Genomic DNA, 19321 nt, shown 5'->3' on the forward strand with positions numbered 1-19321 from the left:
TCAGCATTGATGCAATAACAATTCACCAATAAACGCCATTAAATAGTTATTCCGGGAAAATGTTGTTGCTGTTGGTGTTGCTGATGAGTAGGGGTATGTGGATGAGGACGATAATGATGATGGCATTGATGTTTCTACGATTGCCAGCGAGGGTAGCACAGATGTTTGCAATAAGTTTGACTCTAAAACTAATGCTCTCACTGATGCTGTTGTTGTTGCTGTTGCAGTAGCTGTAGCTGTAGCTGTTAGGGGTGGAAAAGCACTTGGTGTTTCATAAGTTGATTTTGAAGTAGCAACAGCAACAATAGCAGTTGCAGCAGTCGCAGTAGAAGTCATCAATAATGTTTGATCCTTTGACATATACTTGGCGTTATTGCTTTTAGATGCATCTACAGCATATAATGGAAAACTATCATGTGCATACGTTTTTCTATAACCCAAAGTAGTTGACAATGATAATGATGATGTTGCTGATGAGGAGCAAGCGAATGATGGTGGCAATCGAAATACAGAGCAGGATGTAGGTGGCGCTGTGGGAGTGTTAGTTGAGAGCAGTGTAGCAAAGGCTAGTGTTTGTGACAGGCGATGTTGGCAATCAAAGGCTGTTGTTGTTGTTATTGTTGGAGTAGCAAACATTTTGTTTTTTATATTCTGGTGTGCTGTAGTAATATTTGTATCTTTTAGAAGAGGACTTTCTACGCTGACGACATTTTGATTTGCTACTAAACAATGTTCATCATGTTGGAGTAGTTGCTGTTGTTGTTTTTGTTTTTTCTGTCCACATTTAGCCTGACAGTCATCATTATTGGCATCTTGATAACAATTTTCATTTTCTTGCTGCTCTTTTTCTTCACTGTAACGTGTTTTATGCCATAAATTTATGGCTAAAAAATTCTCTTTTATTTTCCCCATCATTTGCCTCGTCTTTCCAATGCAATTATATGCCATTTGCTTGTCTTCTGTCATTTGTTTTCTAAGAAATTTTCTTAAGTAGTCTTGTTGCTGTACTTGTAAAAGCAATACTGCCAACAATATTACCAATGCTGTTACTATAAATTTTAATAGCATTAAATTTAATACAGTACTATACGTTATTTTTATTTTAATAAGAGAGATTTTGTCCAAACTATTTTTCACTTTATTGACAAGTGTCGTGGTTAAGGCATTTTGAGTTGTGCTCTCGACTAATGACTTTAGCATTTGGAAGTTATCTAACAGTTTTTGTTTGCTTATTTTCAAGATTTTACCCAACACAAAGTCCGCTGTAGGAGAAGCCGATGATTTGGGAGCTGCAAGGTTTTAAAATAATTTAGGGAAAATTACATTTTAATTTACAATTTTTTTTGCCATCAAGTTTATAATAACAATTAAGTAATGAACATTTAGTCACCTGAAAAATATGTTAAATATGATTCATTGTGCTCATAACCATCAGTGTCACCATGTGTACCATAACCATGATCGGGTGGATACGATTGACCGGAGGCCATAATGCGTGGACGATCTTCTTCTATAACGCTTTCAATTTCCTCTTTGAAAATATCAAAAATACTAGCGGTACATTTGAGCTGAAAATTAAGTTTGAATATAATTTAATTATAAACACTTGACAGGCAATAAATTTAGGATGTTAAATAAAGCACTTGGTTTTCTAATTTATATATTTAACAAGGGATACATTATATTTATTTGACAGTCATTTATAGATATTTATGTTTATAAAACTCACCCTCATTTGGCCCTTAATAAAATGTTGAGTGGTCACCATGAAATGTACAGCACTCATTACGGACTCCAAATTCGTTTCCTCATACTTTTCAATTTGATACGTTTTTATGTGATGAGGAGGCACCTAAAACAAAGCAAAGAAAAAACAATTAAAATCTTTTTAATAACATTCTCTGAACAATCATGAATTTTCAATTGCGGTTATTTTAGAATTTGTGGTCAATCAAGTTTTTTTTTTTTTCCTAAATTTCCTGAATTTCATTTAAGGCTCTTCTCCTCTTTGGTAGAAAGTGGTCTACAATTTTAACAAAACATTTTTTGTGTTTAACCAAAATTGTCACACTTTATGGAGTCTACTTTTTTGTGGACATCAACTAACATGTTTTATGAGTTTCTTTTATAGAGAAATTTTATGTCTACTTTCCATGATTTCATTACACATTTTTTTGGGCTAATTTTTTTTGCTAGTTGTATGAGTAAGAAGTGTTGATGTTGAATATTTGTAGCATACTTATTTGGGCATGCCAAAAAAAATAAACAAATAAACAACAATCTCACTTGAATAGGTTCTTTTAAAGTATTTTTCTGTGGCAATATTTGTGGAAGAGAAAGTAACAGCATCTTTTACTACTTCAAATGTATTTTGGAAAGTTTTTTTCCTCGAATGTCCTTGTCAACCTTAATGAATTATGAGTTTTTGTTTCTAAGCTTTGTAAAATTCTCGGAATATTTTCTCAAATATGTATGTTGCTGTAAATTGTAGACATTTTTAAGTTTACGTTTTTTTTTAGTCAATTGACATTTGGCATAAATACTTGTATTGAGGTTTTCTTTATTTCCAAAATATAAACAAAACTAAAGTGTCTTTTTAGGGAAATGTTAAATAAAGTAGATTTAGGATAATTTTTAAAATTTTTTAGGGTAATCCCAATTATATCAAGTTAAAGCATTATACATTTCAATAACAACTCATATATCTACGCTATAATTTTTCTTTTATGTAATTTTTTTTTCACATAAATTTAAAAGCCATATTGAATTTAATATTTTTAAAATCAGCTGCCTCTGTGGGCAGCTTAATATACTCCAAAGTAGTAGCATTAATCCCTTGATTCAATTGATTAAACATTTTTTTGTTGCATGCTTTTGAAAAATCATTTATAAATTAAATTAGTAGTATACTTTATGGGTTTAATGGAATTTAAAACTCAAAGCTTTTAATATTTTTTTTAAAAAAATCTAAATTAAAATAAATATATGTTTAAAATAAAGAAATTTATTTGATTGTTTATTAAACAAATCTACATTTGTTACATACAACAGTTTAATTTATTTATTATTGTTAACATGTTTATGTTTTATATAAAATTTAAACACTTTTTTGGGCAAAACATAAAATATAAAAATAATATACATAAACATTTCTAACAATTTATGCATAGAAAATCTGGCCTCAACAGATTATTTTGCAAAAAAATAACAATAATTTCCTGTACATGATTCACAGACAATAAAAAAATATTACAATAAAATAAAACTAAACATGACAAATAGCGAAAAAATTGTTTACAAAATAAAAAAATTGCAATTTAGAACACAAAATAAAAATTTTTAAGAGCTTTGACCGAAAAAAGGGATTGAACACAATATGCGAATAAAATACCGAAAATATACAATGAATTTTGGGCTGGAGAAAAAGTAAAACAATTTCAATGTTGAAGTTTGTTTTCTACGACCAGTCGGAGTTAGGCAAACTTGGATTTAAAATATCGAAAAAAAAATATAATGAAAAAATGAATTATGTTTCAGAAATAGTAACAGATTTCAAGTCATAAATGCCATCAATAAGGCTAGAAGTAAAAAATCAAATGAAAAAGTAAGTAAAGCGTAAAAAAGTTGACTAAAATGTCCAACAGTTCAAGCTAAAATGGAAATACCAAAACGACGTGATATCAGAGAAAATGGGAAAATATTCAACATCCCGTAGCTGCCACCCTCAATTTATAGGCCGGCCTGCAATGTATCACGCACACAGCCACAAAACACTAGAGGGTAATCTACAGCGTTTATTTATTGTTGCATACTTTTATGCGAAAAAAAAATGGAAATGTTTAAAAGATGGTATGTAGACTTCTATTTATTTCATTTTGATGAAACTATACTAGTACTAGTACCAGTATTCTGTTTTTGTTTTTTTAGGAGACAATGTATCTGTTTCTATTTTGGTTTTATTTTTTTTATATTTTCTATGACACACGACCTTTTCTTTTTATTTTTTTATTGTTTCACTGGCTGTTTTTGCAAAAATATTTCTACATGGCTATTTGTTTGGACAGGTGCGGGTAGAATGTACAGTTTCGTCCATAATTTTAAGTTTGTTAAAAATTTCGAGTAGATACATAGATACAAATGTGTGAAAATGTGCGTGTGATTATTCTTCTTTTTTGTGTAGAATTCGTAAAGCATTCTAATATTATGCAATAATTATATTTTTATATTCTCCCCTAAAGTATGCAACAAGAAAATGCAAATTTTTAAATCCCTTTCAAATTGTTTATGCCTTATTGCATTCTTTTTAACGTAGTTCAAATTTCAAAGAAGAGTTATCATTATGGCTTTTCCAGTCATTTATAATCATAAAATCTTTTAAATCCTAAACACTTAAACATTTCTACTGACTCATCCAAAGTCATAAATATTCCTTTTTTATTTGTTGTGTTTTTCATTTTTCATTGTTTACATACTTAAACTTCATATATATATTTTGAAATTTCTGTTGTAGCCGTTGTTGTGTTTTTAAATAAACTCTAAAATATGAAATCAATTTATAAATATTTATTATTGTATCCAAAGAACTAAGTTGAACGTACATACATACTACTTGTGTATAAATTTACTATATTTACAGAGCAAACAAAGCAAAATATGGAAACTTATTCACATACATTTAAGGCAAACAAAGAAAAACTCTTCGAAGAGGAATATTATTCAAGCGGAAATATTTGTAATACAAAAAAACACAGAAAATAGTTGGAGAAAAAACACAAAAGTACCAGATGAAACGTTTAAAAATTATATAGTTTTTGCTATTGAGGCTGCAGAATTTGAAAAATAGTCATGACCATGAAATAAAATTCTTATAATCTAGAAAAATATGAGCTATTTTGCCTGTAAAATATTCTATATTTCAAAATGTATTAGAGCCTAAAGAAAAGTTTTTAATACTTTTTGAGTTTTTATTAAAGTAATGATTAAACTGTGCTCATCTCAAATATTTATGCCGTTTTAATCTTACAATTCCTAATACTGATGTCTACTTATTTCTGTTTACTTCTTTTTCTTGCTGGTATTTATTTAAATATACAAACAGGACATTCATGACCATTACATGGTGCGTTTCTTCAATATTTGTTTTTATTGTATCTTCTGTACAAGAAAATGTTAACATTTTTGTTGTCTGTGGCGTCTCAAGAAATCTATGGAATACTATGTTTTTTTTTTGTACATTTGCTCCAAGTTGTTGTGCTTTTTCTAATGTTTTTAACAAAAGAATAGATTTACGGTTGAGTGATTAAGTAGAGCAAGGAGTAGTCACTCTTTGATTTTTTTTTTTTTTTGAAAAAGCAAAGTAGAAAAAAATGGTGAAAAACAATGTTATTGCGGTTTTTAAGTTTAACCACTGTATCGTAACAAGTATAAAGTAAATCTCAACCAAAATTTACAGTATTTTTCAATGAATCCTCTGCTGCACATCCACTGACACCACCACCATCATCATCATTTTATTTTACTCGTCTATCGAATGACTTGACTTTGACTGGTGGCGTTGATGATAAGAAAAGTACTGGAATTTGATGGTCTGTGTAGAGTTTTTTTTTTTTATTCAGTTTTCATTCTTTAGTTTATGATGAAAAAGTACTTGTCAGAAGACAACTAATGATGAGAAATTTATTTGTGAAACAATGAAAGAGTGGTAGTTAAGGAAAAAATAATAATAGTAATAATAAAATTGTATAAGACATTTTGAAGAAATTATTATTTTTATTTTTAAAAACAATGACTTTTTGCTGGGGATAAATATAAAGAAATTTAAGATTTACGAAATGAATTTTAAGCAACATACTATAAGTTATTTAAATAATTGTATGTGTACAAAATGTTATTACTATTAAACATAGATATTTTATACAATACTAGCTGTCCCGGCAAACGTTGTTCTGCCATAGCTCATACAAAGCGTGAAGACTCCCACTATAATAGTACTTCAGATATGCAATAATAACTTTTTACTTTGTATGGGAGGTGGCGTGCCCATTGTTCCTATATAGGTCAATTGTAAATCTAAACCATCCAGGGACCCACTCAAACACACACAACTAATTTCATCGAAATCGGCCAACCCGTTAAGGAGGAGTTCAGTTACTAACACACGTATTATATATATAAAGATAAAACAAATTAACGGGACCTCAAATTTTCTACACAACAATCGATAATCAAAACCTTATTTCTTCTATTTTTTCTTTAATCTGGGATCACTTGTATTTCCTACCAAAATCACTGTGATCACTCTTATTTCCTACCAAATATCGATTTTTATATGAAAAATATAAAATCACTCATGGATCGTTAATAAGAGGTCCTAGACGAAAAAGAACAAAAATCTGTGATCACGTCTATTTCAAACCAAATATCGATTTTTATATGAAAAATCTAAAATCACTCATAAGTCGTTAATAAGAGGTCTTAGACGAAAAAGGACAGAAATCTGTGATCACTTTTATTTTCTACCAAATATCGATAAATGAAAAATCTAAAATAACTCATAAATCGTTAATAAGAGGTCCTAGATGAAAAGGGACAAAACTCTGTGATTACTTTTATTTTCTACCAAATATCGATTTTATATGAAAATTCTAAAATCACTCATAAATCTTTAATAAGAGGTCCTAGAGGAAAAAAGACAATAATCTGTGATCACTCATATTTCCCACCAAATATCGATTTTATATGAAAAATCTAAAATCACTCATAATTCATTAATAAGAGGTCCTAGAGGAAAAAAGACAATAATCTGTGATCACTCATATTTCCCACCAAATATCGATTTTTATATGAAAAATATAACATCACTCATGGATCGTCCTAGACGAAAAAGGACAAAAATTTGTTATTACTCTTATTTCCTACCAAATATCGACTTTTATATGAAAAATCTAAAATCACTCATAGATCGTTAATAAGAGGTCCTAGACGAAAAAGGACAAAAATCTGTTATAACTCTTATTTCCTACCAATTATCGATTTTTATATGAAGAATATAAAATCACTCATAAATCTTTAATAAGTGGTCCTAGATGAAAAAGGACAAAACTCTATGATCACTCTTATTTCCTACAAAATATCGATTTTATATGAAAAATCTAAAATCACTCATAAATTGTTAATAAGAGGTTCTAGACGAAAAAGGACAAAAATCTGTGATCACTCTTATTTCCTACCAAAAATATATTTTTATGTAAAATCACTCATAGATTGTCAATACGAGGTCCTAGATGAAAATGGACAATAATCTGTGATCACTCTTATATCTCACCAAACATCAATTTTTAAATGAAAAATCTAAAATCACTCATATATCGTTAAAGGAAAAAGGACACTGATCTGTGATGCACAACGAAATATACTTAATTTGTTTGTTTTTATATTATCCTTTTTATTTGTTATTTATAAAATTTATACAACTTTTTTTTATCGAAAATTTAAATTTAGTTTAGAGTACAAGTTGAAATAATTTTCAATATGATGGCATATATTTGGTAAATTCTTTAATTTTTTTTATTATATTTTGGAGAAATTAACAACTTCATAATTAATAAATTTTCTATTAGTAAAATTGTAGATTTGTCTTCAATTTAACAAATCTACTGAAACTAACACATCTTAATTAAACATATTTGTTGATTTGACTAATAATTTGGTAAACCGTATACTAAACTACCTTACTTCAATTTTACACTTTTAAATTTTTTTATTATTTACTTCCCATTTTTGGTTCAGTGATAAAGGTAATTTCAAAATCTATTCTAATATTCTTATAAAAGTTTATATTCAACTTTAACTTCATTTGTGCATAAATGTTGCCATCATCATTAATCTACAATAGAGCACTTTTTTTCTCTGTTCATCAAAATACTCTTAACTTTTATGTGAGTATATTTGATTGAATGTTGGAAACAAAAAAAAAAAAAATTAAAAAAAAGTTGCTCATTGATTTTAATGCCATCATAAAATGTGTAATAAGCCTTTCCATAGCATTTTTAGTATTAGAAAAAATGTATTCTTTTCGTTTTTGTTGCTGACGCTGTCGCTGTTGATGTGCAGGACCTTAATACTTACCACTATGCCATTAATAGTCCATGTCAAATTAGCAGCTGGTTTAGAGTATTTAATTGAGCAATTGCCGTCAACCAAATCACCGATACGATAACGTGGCTGTATACCCGTTACGGTAGCCTGCTCTTCGGGTAATTCTGTGTCAAAATGAATTGAAACGAGATGGAAAAAAAAACAAAAAGAGAAAGGAGAACGATTATAAAAATGTACAACAGAATTAAACAAAGTAAGGAAAGTGTTGGTCGAATTAAATGCTAATTATTTTGTTCTTAAAAGTATAAAATTTTATCCAAATAGCTTTTTGTTAATTATGTATTACAAATTTATTAGTTTTTAATTAAATTTCTGCTAAATATTTAATTTTTTTTACATAAAATTAAGAACAAATTTAATAAATATTTCGGTTATATTGTAGGGTATTCAAAAGAAAAAGAAACTAATCATTTTTGTTGTACTGACTGTCTGTGAGTGCGTGTGTTTTGGTGCAGTAGTGTTAAATTTGCACCAAAAAGGGGGAAAATAATGTTTAATCAAAATGAGCAGCAGCAGTAAATGTTTTACAGGGTAATTGTGGTTATTGAAAAAAAGGAAACGAAAGGAAAAAAAATTGTATTGGTTGGCACAAAAAAGTTTGCAAAGAAATACCACAAAAATTCATTTGTCTAATTAATTTGTTTTTTGTTCAACCTTCTTTCGTCCGTTAGTAGTTTTTGTTCTTAACTTTACCCAGGCCACATACATTTTTGTTTAACACATTTTCTAAATTTTTTATTGGTTTCACACTCACTCACTCAGTGGCAGCTTACAATCACGCACACACTCATCTACATATTATGTGGGCTATGGTATCATTTGATAAGAATTCATCGTACTCACCTACAACTTCCATTTCACCGGATACCATTGCTGTTTGAAATGAAGGCGCTTCAACGGATATTTCACAAGTGAATTTGCCTGATATATTCAGAGGTACGGCTAATAAAACGACATGACTTTGATTAGAAAGATTGCGCTGCAAAATGCCAAGAAAAAAGAAAACATGAAATCATTTCATTTTGATAAAAAGAAAAATATTGTAAAAATAGAAATTTCCTAAAGACACCCTCTCCCCCATTACACTCGCACAGCAGCTAAAGCTAACGGGAGTAGGAAGGAGTAAAAGTAGCGGCACAAATTATTCACATAATTTTTTTGTTTCTTTTACTCCATTGGATTTTTCAATAATGCTTTGAGTTATAATTTTCCACAAAATGCAAATTGCAAGTCATGAAAATTAGTATGCTGGCAGTTTTTACTTCTTCTAGCTGTGGTTTTTATTATATTCATGGAAGAAAAAAAAATTAAAAAAATGATGAATAATATATTTGATTCGTTCGCTTTTTTTCTTTTCTTTCCATTTTACCACGGTACTTTTTTATTTTTTTTTTTGAATTAGATGAGTATTTTTATGTGGCTTTTTTCATTTTCCTATTATTTTTAGTTGTGATTGAAAATTGGGTGTAGGGAAGGTCTGCAATTGGCTGAATAATAGATTTTCCATTTGAAACGTGTTTAGAAATTATTCTTGTCAGTTCGAAGTTTACTTAGAAATCATAAAAGGAGCTGTTGGCGTTTTGCATAATTGGTTGCTATAGTTTTCGAAAGGTGATTAATTTTTATTTAATTTAGGAAAACTGAAAAAATTTAGTTTTTAACAGAGTTTTAGCAACTAACTGCATTAAATATGAGTACGTACATAGGTGTGAGTCCAAAAGAGAAGATGTACATCATGTCCAAGTTAAGCACTTTTTATACCCTACACCACCATAGTGGGGAGGGTATAATGCGTTTGTGCAGATGTTTGTAACGCCCAAAAATATTAGTCTAACACCCATCTTAAAGTATAGAATCACTTTCTGAGTCGATTAAACGATGTCCGTCCGTCCGTCTTGTCGGCTGGCTGGCTGGCTGTCAATGTAAACATTGTGCGCAGAGTACAGGTCGCAATTTTGAAGATATTTCGATCAAATTTGGTATATATTATTTTTTCGGGTCAAGGACCATGCCTATTGGCATTATTTCACCTAGCCCCCATACAAATGTCCTTCCAAAATTGGACTTTATCGGTCATAAATGTTTAATTTATATATGTATCTCCACAAATTCCGCTCCAAATAAGTTTTATATACACTAAATTCATGTCACTAAATTTTGTTACGATCGGTCCGTAATTAGTCATAGCTCCCATATAGACCCGCTTCCGAAAACCACTTTAACGTGCATAAATCGCTTAAAAATGTTGGTATACACACAAAAGTCAACATAGTTAACTTTAATTTAGACACAAATCACACGACCTAATTTAATGGTGATCGGTCCATAATTTGTCATAGCCCCCATATAAGGCCCACTTCCGAAAATCACTCAAAAATATAAATTATTGAAATTTTAAAAGAAAAATGTTTTTGCTCCTTTACTTAGTGTACGGTATTATATTAATTATAAATGTTGAAGTTCTATCGTAACGGTCAAGCCCGACCCTACACTATGTATATGAGGAAAACCTTTTTAAGATTTTTTCGAGTTTGTCGCCCATCACTTTGTAATTTTTCGATACGATAATATGCTGTTGATTGTAAGGGAAGATTAATAGGATGAAACTGATTTGTATTGAATTTTATTTGAATGTAAATATTTCTAGGAGATTTATTGATAGCTGAGTATCCAAACGTGATAAGTCCCTTTTTATAATTAATAACACTGTCCAATAGCATTTTTGGAACAGAACAGCGACCATATAATTCTGAATGACCATGTTGAGTAGATAATTTTTGTAGAATAAACTTATAGTCCAACAGGTCTGAATTTTTGTTTGCAGTGGGTCAAAGTTTTCATTTTTTGATCGAAGGGAGCATTATAATAACTGAAAAAAATATGTTGTAAGTTAATATCTGAGAGAATTCTTATGGTAGGAGTTATGACATGGAATTTTATGGGGATAATTTTTGTGGAAGATCATAATCCTCTAGCTCCTCTCTTTAGGGGTTAATTTGACCCTTTTGTTGAGCAAATCAAAAAAAGTCCTTTCAAAAAGGACATTTAGGGATTCCAATATTCCACAAAAAATTTTGCTGGAAAATTTCAGTGGGGGTCACCAAAGATACCAAAGTTGTAAATAAAGCTCTTTACGCTTAATTACAAAATTACACGCAACCTTTTGTCTCACATTTTTTAAAAAAATCACAAAAGATCGATTTAAAATCTGAATGCGCTGATATTTAAAATATAAATAGTCCTAAAGAAGATCTACAAAAAATATGTGTATATATGTAGATTATCACTTTTAGGTCAAGAGTTATTTAGGTTTATTTTTTTTTAATTTTGTTCGATTTTTTTTAGTTTTTTAGATATGTCGGGCCTACGGTGCACAGTGGGGTCAAATGCCCCATTTTTACGGATTTATTAATATCTCAACAACAATAATAGCGACGCTCGCAAAATTTTACGTGGGTAGCCCTTAGACCAATCCGCATATTGTAACAAAATTTTAGGGATATAGGAGGGGGAAGTCAATTACCCACCATATAAAATAATTATTAACTGTGCTATATCTACAGAACTACAATAGTTATGTACACTACATTTGCTGCGGGTAACTCTAAAAACAAACTTCACGTTCCGCCAAAATCGGAAGGGTATACGAGGGTCGAATCGGGTTCCCCCCATACAAATGAATTATTAATTTTCCTATATCTATAGAACTACATCAGTGAGACACACTAAATTTATGCATGTTATTGATAAAAAAACTACCATATTGTTTTAAGATGATATCATTATATTAACTAGTAATGGGAGGTTGAATAATAGAGATCTTTCCCAACTCCTGCCACTAAAAGACTTTGAAATTTATACAACACAATATTTGAAATGAGACAATATAAAAACTACAGATCTGAACGTGAGTGATAACTGGCTCCCGATATAAAACTTTAAAATTCTCGCGATCGCGCTCACTAACATGATTTTTTTATTAAGCTAAATTGCCTGCTATCGGATGACTTCGTATTAACCACAAGAAAAAACTTCGAATTAATCACAAAAAAATATACAAGCGTGAGTTCATGAGAGTTAAATTGTTAAAATTCCAAGTGCTATTCATTCACGATTAGAAAATCAACCAATGAAAAACTAAACTGAGATAAAGAAAAGTAATTGGTAAAAGATTATTATTATTTATCTCATTATTATACAAGAATATAGCCACGTCCAGGCGAGAATCACACGTGACTCTCGTATTATTAAACACAACACTTGCACATCTCTTATAAAACAAAAAAAAACAATGACAATAACAAAACAACAACAGCGACAGCAATAAAAGGTTTATCAGAATCGCAAAGTGTTTTTTGATGGTAGACTTAAAGGGTGAAGCTTTTACTAATTTACATATAACTTATGAGGCGCAGCGATGCGCAACCTAATTTTTTCTGAAACGACGCCTAACTGTCCAGGCTTTTAAATTATATTAAATTCTCTGCCCAGCTGAGCCCAGCTAATAACTTTATGTCCATTTGAACTGACAAAATCCATTTTTTTTTGCACTTCCAATATAAAAACTAATATCAAAGCCATTTCCACAAATAATTTAAATTTAAATTTAACCAAAACATATCAATAAATACCTGAACTTGATGGTTGCATAATTAGATTTGATAATTTTTTTAAATACCTATCACAAATAGTATTTATTTGCGTAATTTTTTATTTTTTTTTTATAAATTTTTTAGGTTTTTTTCTCACAATATGTAATTTCAACACGTGACTATAAAAATACCTTTTAATATTTCACATTAGTTTTTTGCCTGCTGTGCTCTTTAAGCTGGCACTTTCAGTTTTCACGATACTTGAAATTTGTTTTTTCAATTTAATTAATTTAAAATATGACCTATATTTGCGATAAAATTTCGAATTCTATAAAAGTAACTTACTAACAGACATGTCGTCCCTATTGGTACATGTAAAAATTGCCGTATTTTTTACGTTTTTTCAAAAACAATTTTTACATGGAATATATAAAAAAACGTTAAAATTTTTCAAAAGGATGAATAAATTTATGATTTATGGTTTTTTTTAACGACTATATTCATAACTAAATCATGTTTGTCCCTAATATATGGGAAGTATGACTTAAAAATCCGGGATTTACAATAGATGGCGTATCTTTTGAGTTTTTAATTGTCCGGTTCAGAAGAAGATCACCCAGGCCAGCCAAAACAGTTTGAAGCTAAGTGACATTGAAATACGATCTTGTATGCCTGAAATGCTGCTTGAACGCTATAAAATAAAAACATTTTCTCACCGAATTACTACTTGCGATGAAAAATGGATCCATTACAATAACCCAAATAATCCAATAACTATATTTGTTTTTTTGTTTGGTCTGTATAAAATACATAACGCCATCCAAAATTACGGCCAAGGAAGAGCCTCGTCCAGGAAACGCCAATCCTCCTATACCTTCGTATAGGAAGCAGGAATTCCCGAACTCAGCTCCTAAGTTTTATGGTCTCCACCAAATTACAATACGTGTTTTGTTTGGTTCTCCACCATATATAAAATTAATTTAGGTTATAAAACCAAAGTCGATTGCATGTTGTTAATATACACTTTGAAGAACCATAACGCTGTACAGTTAGACGACGCCACACATTAACCAATGCGAGTGAAACGAAATTCCCCGAAGGCAGCGAAAAAAGGACAGCCTGATTGCCCTTAGCGACAAGACAATGACTCGCGAGTTCTTTCTCCACCCAGAGCTGAATTACGAATGAACTATATTTGGTTGTACAATGTTGGTCCAGCCTTTATAAGGTTTCTAATTTAATAGTGGCATTTTATCGGTATTGTCACAGTCGTAGTTTTAATCAAGTATAAAATCAATAAATTCTTTGTTTAATTAAAAAACTTAAGAATTTCGACTATGTTAAATCTGTAAAACATGCGTAGTTAGAGACAATTAGCAACAAATTTGGCCATAAAAACGAATCTGAAAATTGCAACTTTTAAAAAAAAATTCCCGTAATTTCCCGACAAACATTTTCCGAAAATTAAGAAAAAAATATTCCCGGGAATTCCCGGTAAATTTTTCCCGCGTAGGAACCCTAGGCCAGACATGAAACCGTAATATTCAACCGTAAATGTTCACATGTGGCAATATCTGTTAAAAACTATTTATAAATAGCTGGTTGGGAAGTTTTTCCTCACCCGTCGTATAGCCCAGACATTAACCCGTGTGATTACTAATGATTTCGATCGATACAAAACGCTCTCTCTGGGATACGCTTCACTTCAGAACAGAGTATTGGAAATTGGCTTGATTCGGTTTTGGTCTCAAAAGATGAGCTGTTATTTTGGATCGGAATCCATTTCTCAGAAAGTGATTCTGAGTCGATAGGAATACATTAAGTTGGTATTTAGACTAATATCTGTGCATCAGCACTAAAGTAATTCAGCCTTCGCAGTGATTTAGTTCTGGCATAAAGCCAGATTATAATTCAAGTAATTATTATAATTATTGAAATCTGTTTAATTTTGTTATAATGAATTCATTCAGTATTAATAAATGTGCAGGCTTAAATATTAAATAACAAATTTATGAACAACGTTATTAGTATGAATCCGCTTTGATACACTTCTGGTTAAGTAATTTAATCTCCACTTTGAAAATAAAATTTAATTTTTGTCTTTAATTAATTCGCGCCATTCATTTGTCTACATATTTGTATGCAGATGTAGCAAAGCGAGAAAAAAATTTAAATTGGTGTTGAAAATGTTGGTCATTAAAAGCAAATAACTGTTGCAATGTAAAAAATATAAAAAATAAAACAAATTAAACACGAATTGAAATGTATGGAAAAATTACGAGAAAAAAAAACATTGGATTATTAACAGCGATATTATCGGTATTTTATCTTATTTTTTCGCTGTTGTTTAACCATACAGGTATTGCAAATACGGCTAAAATGCTATTGGATTGTAAATTGAATTGCAAATGAATGTATATTATAAAATTATTGTATATTTTTTTGTTATTTTATTTTATTTGTTTGTAAAAATTTCACTGTAAATTATTGAATGAGAATATTACAATACAAAAGGAAAGACAGAAGAAAAAAATGGAAATATTTTTCATAACTATGGAATATTGTTTATTAAATGTAATCGATCGATAATGCATTACTGTGCAATACATTGTTAATGAGGTTTGTTTTTTGTTGTTGTAATGTTGTTGCTCTGCTCATTAAACAACAGTTGCTTTAATTACAAGCAATATTTGTGCGTTGTTTAAAACAACTGTATTGATGTTGTTTGCTTGTTATGTTTTCATAACTTTACATACATACATACACTCTCTCGTCCTCGTTCTGTGCCAGTATTTATGAATTATTTCGGTTCATTTTTATTTTTCGTTTTCCTTTTCCGTTACATTTGTTTTTTTTTACTCTCCATCTATTTATTATAGTTTTTACACCGGTTTATTTTACTGGAAAGTTGTGCGTACTTGTTTGGTTTGGTTCGGTTTGGCATGCCAATGTACTATATAAGTGTACCGGCATTTTGTTTCAGAAAAATATAAATAAAGAGTTGAAAAACTTACCTCTACATTTAGACCACTTTGGCTAGGAAAAACTTTCATTGCCGGATTTTCCTTTGGTGTATAACGATAAAATTCACGTCGTCCTTTGTACCATTTCACAGAATATAAAGTATCATTTTCCATATCGTAATTACATGTTAGCATTGCATTACTACCACGTTTTACAGCTTGTGGTATCGTTACCGAAACATCCTTGAGTGCCACAATGAAATCTGCAACACAAATACAAAAAGACAGAAAGAAACAAATGAGAAGCAGAACCAGCAGAAGATGAAGACAAAAAAAAAGTTGGCATGAAAGAGTTATAATAATGGTTGTTGCTGTTGGTATTTTTGTTTAACATTAAAACATAAAAATATGAGAGTAAAAACTAACTAACGAAAGACAAACAGGAAATATTGTTTAAAAAGTTATGTACATATATCTTTGAATGTATGTAAATGTGTATATACACCCATACGTATGTAATTATTATTATTACATGTGAGTGTGTGGTTGTATAAGTAATACATATGTTTTGTGTTAATAGTTGTACATATTAAATACTGTACAGTAATACTGATATTAAACTTTGTATTTTTACTGTAATAAGGATATGTAAATTATTTTCTTATACAAGTTCACATGTGTACAACTTTAATATGTTACAAATTATTTAACAGAAGTGTATCTAGAAATTTCATGCATTTTATATAACAATTTTTGTTGTTTTTTTTTTATACGAAAAGGAAAAAAAGTGCTCATTCGAGTTGGTAAAATTTCTAGAAAAGCATTAGGATCCGTTTTATGGAAATTAATTGAGATTCATTTTACAAAAGTTTAGCTGGAATTTAAAATAAGTTTTATTTTTGGGTCTGCAAGAAACAGTTTTAGTTAAATTATAAAACTAGGAAATAATTACATTTACAAGTAATTTAAATTTAATTCAACAAATTGTATATTCCAATAAATCATTAATATATATTTATGTATATATTCTAAAATTTATGTTCGTTTTAAATCAAATTTTAAGTTACAGAGTTCTCGTTAATCCCAACCAGATGTAAAATTTTAGATTTTTCAGAACAATTTTAATTATAAGTTTTTCATGGAATTTTCTAAAAGAGATAAGTATGTTTTTCATATAAACAAAAATGCTGGCAAGTAATACGAAGCACAGAGGGTTGAAATGTACCAAAAGTGGCGATTAATTCAAAAGCTGGACTTTATCTGTCACAGTCATGTTTGGTATTGGATTATAGTGCATAATTAATTCTACATTACTAACGGCTAAATTTAAAGTTGTGAGTAACTTAATTTATTGGCAGCGAGCGATCAAAGTCAAATAATTTTTAGAAAATTTTGCGAGCTGATATTTCGAGAGCTAATATTTTTTGTTAATTCTATTAAAAGTAGAAATATTAAAATTGAACCATCAACTTCAGGTATTTGAGAACACAAATAAATATTATTTGTTTAGATAAATGTTTTGCAAATATTTTTTACGTTTTTATTAAAAGTGCTTCATTATTGGGGTTTTTTCGATATATAGATTGAGTTTAAAAAAATTCAGGGCGAGATCGGGTAAATTCCATTAAATGCTCTTTCAGCTTATACCTATATCCAAAAAAATAGTGCGGGTTTATTGATGTATTTTAATTATTTAAGTTATAGTGATAATTTTTTTTTCATTTTTTTTTAAAGTTGTGTTTTTATGTATTTATGATTATTTATTACTAAAGAAATATAGTATTCTCTTTTGTGACTTTTTTGAACAAATTTGTAATTTTAAAAATTTAACTTTTTTTTTCTAAAATGATAAGTTTTTATGTGCTTGTAATAACTCATCAATAAAAACAAATATAATATTTTAAAACTACAGCTTCTATGAATTAATCGCTACTTTAGGTACCATTGAACCCACTGTGCGACGATAAAGAATATTCTATTTCATTTCTTAAAATACCCATTTACCCTTAAAATACCCATTTAGAACGACTACCTCTAAAATATCATTAGTCCAATACTCCCCTTAAAGTATACCCATCGAATTAATGATATCCGTTTGTTATTCTATTTCACCTTGCCCTCCCGAAATAGGACTTTTTTGTCATAAATATATTTCTTTTTACAAATTCTTCCTACTTTCGGAAATCACTTTGACGATCAACAATCTCTTACCAATGTTGGTATCCACAGAAAATTTAATTTCATTTATTCTTATTTACTTATTGAAAATTATTGTGCATATAACAATTTTTTTTCGCAATTTTCGAATTTTGTATCAAAAAAGCATCATATGCGGGAAGTTTTGCTTTACTTATTTAATTTGAAAAAAAAAAATTGGAGTTGAAACACACCGATTGATCACCAAATATAATCTTTGGTGATCAATCGGTGTGTTCCACCGGTTTCCATATCCGATAGATGGTTTGGCGATTTTAACATGGAAGATAAAGATCGCCCTGGCCAGCCAAAAAAATTTGAAGACCAAGAATTGTAGAATATTGTAAAACTCAACAAGAGCTTCCAAAATCATTTGGAGCTATTCTAGCAATAATTTAAAAATTAGCAGCAGGATTCATCCAAAAGCAGGGTATCATACAAATTGAAGCCAAGAGACCTTCAAAGACGATTTTTCATGACAGAAATGATTTACTAATTGCTATAAAAAGTGGATCCATTACGATACCCCAAACTGATTAAGAGATCGTATGTGAAGCCCTGCCAACCTTCCAAAGCCAGATATCCATGGATCTAAGGTAATGCTTTGCATTTGGTGGGACCAAAAGGGTCCGATCTGATATGAGCTGCTGAAATCTGACCAGAACATCACAGGGAACCTGTACCAAATGCAATTGAATAGTTTGAAGCGAGAATTGGCCGAAAAACGCCCAGAATATGCGGCCAGAAATGAAAACAAAATATTCCATCATGATATCGCTCGGCCACATGTTGCAATACCTGTTAAAAAGTATTTAGAATGAAGTTGTTGGGAAGTTTTGCCTCACCCACGTTAGGCAAACATATATTTGTTTACTGTAACCATATATATGGGTGATACAATCATGTGAATCGTAAATTAACCATACTATGGTTACCACAATCATGTAAATAGTTACTGCGACCATAATATTGTTAAAAAACTTATAAGACTATTTAAATGGTTACAGTAACCATGCCCAATTATATTTTTTCTCTGCGTGCAGTCCGACTATTATATGTTTCGATCGAATCAGAAATCTCGCTCTGGGATGTGTTTCACTTTGAAACATATATTGGCTTGATTCGTTCTTGTCCTCAATAGATCTTTTGGCTCGGAATCCATACGTTGCCAGAAATAAATACTTTGAATAAATTTATATTGTACAAACGCTTCAAAATGAAAGCTACACATTTTAAAAAACTTCACATTTTGAAGTCATACACCCAATAAAAGATGCGACCAAATTTCATGGCGTTCGTTCCATAATTGTTAAGAGGTCCCATATAAGAGCCATTTCCGAAAATCACTAACGAAAAGAAATTATTGAAATTTTAAAAGAAATTTGAGTCATGAATTTTGAGCAATGAACAAAC

General features: G+C 29.8%; 1 protein-coding gene across 1 annotated transcript in view; it reads right to left on the minus strand.

Annotated features, from left to right (window-relative positions):
• LOC135950912 (uncharacterized) overlaps positions 1–19321 on the minus strand; it is a 64563-nt gene continuing 45242 nt past the window's right edge. The window contains exons 2-8 of the mRNA XM_065500436.1: positions 15764–15975; positions 9001–9136; positions 8128–8261; positions 1730–1852; positions 1391–1568; positions 1128–1289; positions 1–1049 (exon numbers count right to left, since the gene is read on the minus strand). Coding sequence (XP_065356508.1) covers positions 1–1049; positions 1128–1289; positions 1391–1568; positions 1730–1852; positions 8128–8261; positions 9001–9136; positions 15764–15975 — 1994 coding nt within the window. The remainder of the gene's footprint in view (positions 1050–1127; positions 1290–1390; positions 1569–1729; positions 1853–8127; positions 8262–9000; positions 9137–15763; positions 15976–19321) is intronic.

Source organism: Calliphora vicina, chromosome 2 (assembly GCF_958450345.1).
Source record: "Calliphora vicina chromosome 2, idCalVici1.1, whole genome shotgun sequence".
In the NCBI taxonomy this organism is placed as follows: Eukaryota; Metazoa; Arthropoda; class Insecta; order Diptera; family Calliphoridae; genus Calliphora; species Calliphora vicina.